Raw genomic sequence first — 9,018 nt, 5'->3', positions numbered from 1 at the left:
TTGTCCAGGTCCCTCTGGATGGTATCCTGTCCCTCTGGCATGTTGACCACACCACTCAGCTTGGTGTCATCCACAACCTTGCTGAGGGTGCACTCGATCCCACTGTCTACGTCATTGATGAAGATGTTAAACAGTACCGGTCCCAATATGGACCCCTGCGGGACGCCACTTGTCACCGATCTCCATCTGGACATTGAGCTGTTGACCACTACCCTCTGGATGCGACCAGATAACCAATTCCTCACCCAAATTATCGATTATCCAATATCTTGGATTCACAAATAGATAAATTATAAATTCCTATTATAAGTAGATATGCCAGTGTTTGTATACTACCTGATCTCTGTTAAATTGCTACACAGCTTTCAGGAGGTGAAAAAGAAAAAAAGACAGAAAAAGATGATTAAAAGTTGTTAAGCTGTCTGAGATTTTGCTTTCTAACATCCAGGTTTAGGACTGATGTACCTATTCTCCTTCATTATTTTGGATGTTTCTGTAGCTTGTAATGAGATCCCACTATCGTTTCCTTGCAGTATGAATCTGTGGTGGGAATTTCATGAGGAAACAGTAAGGTTTGTCAGCTGGCCTCCAGAGGTTATAAACACATCGCTTTGTTGAATTAATTCTACAGTTAAATAAATAAATAGTCACCTCATCCTTCCCCAAATAGCAAGTTTCACCCAAAGACAGCAAACAGCTGGAAACACTTATGTTTTTAATTTTCTTATTGGATTGCTTTTAAGAGCAAAATATTTATATTTCCAGTTCTGCTATACAGATCCTCTGTGGAAACACTGCTGAACTAAGACTCAGTCTCTCATTTAAAAAAAAAAAAAAAAGACAATTATTTTAATATGTCCAATTTGTTATCGGGTTTCAACAATAAAGTCTTATTTTTATGGATAAGCTGCAAGACTTCCATAATTAATGTGATTATTCTAACACTAAACATACATAGAAAAGGGAAATAGATTGTCCAAAATAGCAACCTACATAACACAGATACTTGTGAATATATTTGAATAGTATGTCTCTTAGCAACCACTGCCAACCATTTCAGACTGTATATAAGCAGGCTTTAGAAATGAACAGTTACACTGTTAAGTACAGCATTTTATCAAAACATACAGCTGAAAGCCAGAAACACTTCTATTCAAAAAACAAAGGCAAAAAGCAAGTAAACAAGAAAAAGATTGAAAAATGCCTATTTAAAAAACTGTATCGTTTTTTGATCATAGAATCATAGAATAGTTTGGGTTGGAAGGGACCTCCAAAGGTCATCTAGTCCAAACCCCCTGCCGTGGGCAGGGACATCTTCAACTACATCAGGTTGCTCAGAGCCCCGGCCAACCTGACCTGGAATGTTTCCAGGGATGGGGCATCCACCACCTCTCTGGGCAACTTATTCTAGGCAATGAAAGAAATGCTTTTTCATATAGGCATTCTTACTACCAAGAAAACACTTCATTGAAGTTCCTCAAATTTTAAAAAACCAAATTAATTTAGAGAGAAAGCTGATTTCAAAGACTGTCACACTTGTGTTGTCAGTGTCATGAAACACCAAACATGCTTAATATTCCTAAGTCTCAAATTGGTTTCCTACGTAAGTGATCTGTAGTCACGGATTTTTAGGCGTTACTCTAGACCCACAACAAATACAATAAGAAGTGGAAGGACACCCCAGTTCCTACAGGCTAAACACACTTACACACACGGAAATATATCTGCTTGCATGATATAAGGCTCAACAGAACTTTTTATAGAAAAATGTGAATTTTAAATTGACATGCTGTGCATAGCAATATATAAAAATGCATCACCTAACCATGTGGCAAGAACTCATGAATTCTTAGAATTCTTTTGAACTCTTAACTGTCATATCTTACATTTTCAGATACGCAAGTTTCAAAATCTCGTATTTCCCTCTTTCAGTATACCATTCTTTCATTTAGCAATTTATTAAAGACTAACAGGATTAATAATTTAAAAAAAAAATCCTTGTTGTAGACCCATTCTCCTGTGCCAAATTGTAACAGGTTTGAATGCCTTGAAAGGGCATGAGTGAGATGCCACCAGTCATGACCAAGTTCAGCAGCACATCACAGGAGCATCTAGGAATTATTTTCTCTAGATTTTGAAGCAGAACACAAGCATTCCTTCTAATGCAATCCTGCTATATCTAAAGAAAATAAAATCAGTCTGGAAAAACCTGTCAAGAGTGATTACCCCCCACGCATATTCTTACATCTCCACCAGGTACTGGATGATCAGATTGGTGAACGCTCCCTTGTTCAAATCAGTATTTAGATAAACAAAAAGGAAACTCCATCATAGAGGTTTGATCCAGATGAAAAACACTCTTGTATTTAGAAGATGGATGAAATAAAAACGTAAGTATATCCCCTTGCTTTTGTAGGGTGAAGAAGGTCTTGTGATATTAATAAGGAAATTGAAGTCCCTTCTTTGAATCTTTGAATTTAAGGATAGAAATTATTCCCTTAGCTACGTTCTTCAGGTATTTTTCATATGAATAACATACAAGGACAGTAAAAGCACTACTTTTATTGCCTGAGCACTAAAAGAAGATAAAAGCTCCGTGACAAAGGGGTTAGAGAAAGGTCTTCAGAAATGCTGAGTATCTCCTGCCACTTCTAGTTTGGCTTTTATTCAAGCCTCAGCCCGCAAGGAAACTCCCTTTTCTAACCAAGTAGAATCTTTCTAAATTTCCCTGATTTCAAAAGCAAGCTATAGACAGCATTAAACACAAAGTTCTTTCTGACTTTGCAGTTATACAAAAATTCACAATGGGAACAGAAAACACAAGACAAGCCTATTCCCAAAAGCTGAAAACAAAAGTCGTATCTGTGGAGTTCCCTGGCTTATCCCAGAAAACATCTTCCTTCAGCCATCTCTGTTCTGGCATCTGTCAAGGCCCAGACGAAAATTCCTCAATAGAGAAGGCCAACTACTGTAGTTTCAAGTGAAATAACAAAGCACACAAGAAGCCTGGCTTGTACGCAAGGAGGAGGAAGATGAAATATGTGTAAAATACCCGGCTACCAGCTGACAAACTGACACAGGCCACCTCTTCCATTTAGCCATAAGATGGCAAGCAAGCTACAAAAATAAAGCTACCCATTCTTTGCCAATGTTGCTGATTATTGGTGCTACTTCTTCTTCCATGCTTTTAACAGAGCTTGAACTTTATATGGCCTTTTGATTTACTTCCTCCCTGACCACTACCGCGTCACTGTTTTCAGTACTGCTTTCAAACTGGGAATAGGTTTGTTAATGAACTTCTGCCCCTGTTGCCAGCTCTCCAGCAGAGACAGAAGGGAGAAATATTCTCCCCTTCCAACAGAAATATTTTAACAATATTAAGACACATTAAAAGTGGCGTATAAGTAGTCTCTCTGGATAGCAGCATTTTTAGACTACTTGGTAGTAAACCTTTCATTTTTCAACAGTTACTGTTTCAGCTCCCTCTCATAACCAGTAAGTCAAATATTTTGATTAAGGTATCAAAACTGCAGCCAAACCAACTATTGTATGTATCTACAGCAACAGAGACTGACATATAAACACACACACACACTTCCCCTACCTCCACAGATTGAAAACCTTCATTGTATATGCTCGTTTAGCTTTCTTCTGTTGCAAATAAAGTTACACATTCAACTTCTAAACAAAATCTTTTTCAAAAGCAAAATGAAGCCTTAAAGAAAACAGATCAGCTTACCTGCAATACAAATTTCTGATCTATGTACTTTTTGGCAATGCTGGGCTGAAATTCTTGGCTTTCCAAAAATCGTATGAAAAACTCATATACAAGCTGAAAAAGAAAAAAAAGAAAAAAAAAACAAGCATGGTTTAGTTTATGACTTGATTACTCTTTATAGTTTTAAGTATTTCCCTAAATTCTTTTGCTAGAAAATAAAATACTTATTTTTCCACGGACCAAAAGGTTAAAAAGAGGAAAAAGATTTCTCTCCTTTATCAAATTGCTACTGTGGAGTTAGAATTAATTACATGGGCTTTTTAAGTTAGTTTTGCTTATTTAACACCAGTCAAAGACATTTCATCACCAAGAACAGGCACTGCCATCTCGTAATGCTTGTTATCATCTTGTAAAGCTTCCTAGTGTAATTGGAAAGCACATTTAAACTGCCCTCTGAACTGCTGAAGTCACATCAAATACAGACATTACAATTCTGAAAGGGTTGGTGAAACAGTTGGAAATATTTCAATTAAATTAGAAACTGCTTAGAGTACTGTTCTACTAGAACTTGAAACACAGAAGAAGAATACAAACCGGAATTTATTCGGAAGTTCCTAACTTACTGTAAAGATTAGCCTCAGGGCTGGAGAAAACCTGCTTACTTTCATGCAATTCCAACTCTGCTTAAACTATTCAGTGGGACGGCAACAGACTTTTCATTTAGTGGAGAAAAAGAAGAGTATAAAAACCAGGCAAAAAGGAAGTGAAGCGAAACAGGCACTGCTGTGGCCTCATAAGACAGCAACTCCGACCTGCACTGATCAGATGAGCTACCAGCTAGCAATTCTCTTTGCTGACCCTTTTCAAGAAGGGCAGCCATTGAAAATTCTTTCCCTTCTGGCTTCAGTGAGTATGAATATTGATACTGAAAGGAGAAAGGAAGCTAAAAAAAAGCATTTTAAAATAATTTTAAAATAATTTTAAACTTTTCCAGGCAAACATTAATATGCTGCAATACTACTGCTGCTGCTTTGTGTCAGCGTTCTCTGACTTCTAAAGGGAAACAATAGGAAGTCAAAAACGGGGAGAGAGGTTTAGAAATATGACATGGAAAAAGTGACAGCTTACATAACTAATATTAAATCATAAGGAAATCAATTCCATCAACTCCTGACAAATACTTTGGTGCATTTCTTCCTGACACTGGTAAATCATCTGCTGGCTAAAAGTAATTATGTAAAGTATTACTTTTAGAACTACAGCGCTAGTGTCAGCGACCATAAGTTAACAGAATATGTATGCCTGTGCTGTTTCCAGGCAGGCAGAGCTGTTCAGAGCTGCCTTGAAGCTTTTAAGATTCTTATTTTTGTGAAATTTAAATATAAATGATGGACGAAACCTACATTTCAACAGTCTAGATTTGAGAGCACAAAAGAGTGAAACAAACTGCTCACAGGCAAGGATTGTGCATGCAACTGTCAAATAAAACCCTCATTTCAAGCTGAGATCAGTCGTGCTCCTTTGCTCACAGAAAACTCCCAGACTCCACAAACTGTTACTCAGGCAAACAACTTCTAAATTTACTCGTGGTGCAAGTCATTGTCCTGACTAAAACAGGCAGGATCTGCATCTGTATTTTCTATAAAGGAATTTACTGCACTAGCATCAATGATGCTTTCTCCAACATCAGTTTATGTTCTTTGTTCAGAATACCTTGTGTTGCCACTTGAGGTACAGAGGAAGGGATGATACACAGCAGTGAGCATGCACCCTGCCACCAACACCTGAATGCAAACCTCGACCCGGGGAGAGGAAGGAAGACTGCAATAGGGACACAGATTCTCATTCATTTTTCTGATCAGCTGCCAACACCTGTGTACTTTTGTATGAAAATTAACTACCCTCAGTAAAGCAAAACTGCTAGCAGTATCATCCCCACGATGCTCTTGGCTGAAGTTGCTGAAAAATTGTGCATGAGAACAGTTTGGAAAGCAAAATAATTTTTAAATCAATGAAGGAAAACAGGACTACGAGGGACACCATCAATACAATTTTGAAAGAAAGCTTTACCATTTTGCAAATTTCACAAAGTACTCTCCCGTCTTTGTAGGTACAATGTTATAGCAATGAACAATATTAATAAACTTTAGTGTCTCACAGGCTAGTTCTGATTCACAGGTTTAAAAAAAGCTGAGAAAATTATGAGACACATTAAGCAATGATAAGCATTTCTTCTGAGATAAATGATCAAAAACCTGTAAATGTGGCCACGATGCCTCCAAGGTGGGTTCATCTTCTTCTGGATCAAATTCATTGCTGTCACTAGGTGGGAGAGTTCTGAAGATATTGCAAGATACCTGAAAAGTGAAAGAAAGAATAATGAGATCTGTTTTTCAAATAGGTACTAGATTTCAGGACTCTCTATGTCTATACCTACTCTATCTGTCCTCCATCACATACACAGTAATTTTTGCCTGCTGTCTGACAAAGTTCTTTAAGTACATGTCTAAGAAACCTGTCACTTTACAAACCTGCCACCAGCCTTGGCTTTCCTGTCTCCAGGTCTTTTTGTTTCTTCTTTCCACTGATATCCCAGCATTTCCCAGTCTGCCACCACTTCTGTCCACCATGTTCCAGATGAGCCCACCAACATGTAATTCCCAATCCTGCTGGGCATCAACGGGCTGAGAGCCACGACCGTTTAGGAGTTGCGGGAAATGCCATCAACATGCATTTACAAGTTTTTTCATACAACACTTGGTTATTTTCCTTTGCACAGGGAAAACATTAATGATATCTGCTTAAGGTCTCATCTGTCAGCACTTGTTAACAGCTGCCAGTGCTATTCACACATTATATGCCTGGACACCTCATGCCGAGTACAGAACTTGGTACTAAATGCAAGCAACAAATAATATTTGCTCGTCACTTAGCCTACATTTTATTTCATGGTTGGTTCACTTTGCTTAATCTTATTTAGAAGTATTTTGCTGAGACTGCTTGGCTTTGTGAGGTTCATGCTATCAGCAAAGCCTGAACCGGAGTGCTTTCCTGGGTTAATTATAGTGCTGAATGGAGTGTACAGCTTATTATGCAGCAAATCTGATAAACTGCAAACATGCTGTAGGGCCTCTTCTGCACTTTGAAGGTGATATGCCTTCTTTGCACTCTGCTACTGCATTTGACCCATCTCTAAGTTGGTTAATCAAACAGCTGGGAAAAGCAGCATGTTATCTCCTAATCCCATCTATACGTGACCCCTTCACAGCAGTTCAGACAAACTAAGCTATTTAAGAAAGAAAACTGGTATGTTCTTCAACATCCTTATTTATTTTTCCAGCCTTTTACTCCTGTAAATGTTTTAAAGTTAGTCTGTAAGGCATATTTTCAACATGTTGGCGACTTACTAAGACAGGGCACTTCAAAGCCAAGAGTTTAAATACAATCCAAATACGGATAAAACCAGATTGAGATAGACAGAGTGAAGTTTTAGAATTTGCAAGACAGACAGAACACATTCAGGGACTGCATAAACAGAAAGATGGAACAACAGAAAACTGTAAGAAAGCACACGTGGTGCATACCAGTGGGGAATATTCACTGAACACAAGGGAAAGACAAAAGCAGAATAAGTAAGGCAAACCAGTGAGCATAGGGGAAAAAAAAAAAAAAAAAAAAAAGAGGTCGCACGGGTTTCTGCTTGGACTTTTTTCTTCTTGCCACAAGAGGGTGTATTTCACTACAGTTACGGTAAAACACTCCCACAGAAGCCTTCACTGTATATGTAAATCTCATGTTTTCAAGTCGCACGGCTTTCAACCTTAACAGATACAGCACTTGTTATAGCCTGTGCTGATACATACTGAACTCTACTTGCCCTATGTGCACACCTGCCAAGTGATTACTAACATTTATTAGGAGATTTTCTCCCTTCTCCAGCCTCTTCCCCTGACTCATTCACTTCTCTGAAGAGCCCCTCCATGAAAAGACTTTTCTAGTCTCATGAAGAGAAGTCAAATAACTATTCCAGGAATACACACGTTACGGTTTGTCTTTCCCCAAGAATTCCTGAGCTCCTCCTTCTACTATCCCTGATAGAAAAAGCAGGGAGAGGAGGAAAGTGATCAGAATTAGCAGAACAGAGATGTTTGTGTGTTAGAGCACAGGGCAAAAGAGGGTAGACAGCCCAAAGGATTCCCAAGTAAAAAGGGGGAAATGGACCTATTGGCGCCTTGGATCTGAACATCTGGGATTCTGCAATACTTACTGCAGCATTTTTGGTTAATGCTTCACATTCAAAAATCTCAGCTTTCTCAGTATTTGGACCAAAATAGGGAACTAGCAAAACCAAAGGCATTCCGCAGCTATTTTTTTTCTGCTTTAAACTTCATTTGAAACAAGAAAGAAATTTTTCTGCAAGTTTAACCATACATAAATTAATGAAACTTGTACCAACAGATCAGAGAAAACATAAGTATTCATCAGCTGTTGTGTTTAGAAACTGGAACAAATATTGAATTATGGCACAAGCAAAACCTGCAAGGAAAAGTACATACTTTCAGAATGAAAAGCTAAACAAAGACAAATTCCTCTAAGATTTAAATTAAGTCAAACCAAGCCTCAAGCAGTTACTGCCAGGGCCTTAACAGCATGACAGAAGTATGAAGGGTTCAGCAACAATTAGTTAAGTACCAGCATGACACCTGAATCTTGAGCTTGTACAAAACCAGTATGATTTCTGGAGAGTGCCTATTAAAAAAAGGCCAGTCTCAAGGCAACTCAAAAGCAGGTTTTTTGCATAAGAAAATTAACATGCAGGAGTAAATGCAATGCAAGTTTGAATATGGTCCTAGTATACAGTTTGCTCTCTTTAATGTTTTTTTGCATTAGGAGTAAATATAAGATATATGGAGCCAAAATGCAGATATTCTCCTCAGAAGAACAGACAGAACAGGTTATCTTTAAATGATTTCCCCAGGTTATCGTAATTTTAAAAGATAATGTGTGCCATTACAGTTACATTAATCACCACAACACGGCATGATAGCTCATTTACATGCAGTGTCAATTTATAGCATGCTTAGCTAAATCAGTAGCCTCTGGGTGGCTAATGTTTATAAGCCTCTAAGGGAGAACCGAAGGCAACAAGTTCTTCCATGCATGAACTGCCCAGCTGTACGTTAGAGACTTTGACAGCCACCACACAAAGATGGGAATGCGCTACATCAAATCTGGAAATAATAGTTTTTCTCAGATAGGCATAAGGTAGCTATTTAGTATTTATCCCTGGGCCAAAGCAG

The 9,018-nt window shown here is 38.2% G+C and overlaps 1 protein-coding gene across 3 annotated transcripts in view; it reads right to left on the bottom strand.

The window, feature by feature from the left end:
- The window catches only part of PPP2R5E (protein phosphatase 2, regulatory subunit B', epsilon isoform), a 74,611-nt gene that overhangs the window by 17,455 nt on the left and 48,138 nt on the right, over positions 1-9,018 (bottom strand). For all 3 annotated transcript variants that reach the window (XM_009332725.1, XM_009332726.1, XM_009332727.1), the window contains exons 3-4: positions 5,974-6,075; positions 3,740-3,832 (exon numbers count right to left, since the gene is read on the bottom strand). In XM_009332725.1, the coding sequence (XP_009331000.1) occupies positions 3,740-3,832; positions 5,974-6,075 (195 nt within the window). The remainder of the gene's footprint in view (positions 1-3,739; positions 3,833-5,973; positions 6,076-9,018) is intronic.

The sequence above is a fragment of the Pygoscelis adeliae genome, unplaced genomic scaffold (genome assembly GCF_000699105.1).
Source record: "Pygoscelis adeliae isolate BGI_AS28 unplaced genomic scaffold, ASM69910v1 Scaffold179, whole genome shotgun sequence".
NCBI lineage: Eukaryota > Metazoa > Chordata > Aves > Sphenisciformes > Spheniscidae > Pygoscelis > Pygoscelis adeliae.
The sequence above is the reverse complement of the archived record's forward strand: the minus strand, read 5'-3'. Positions and strand labels throughout refer to the sequence as shown.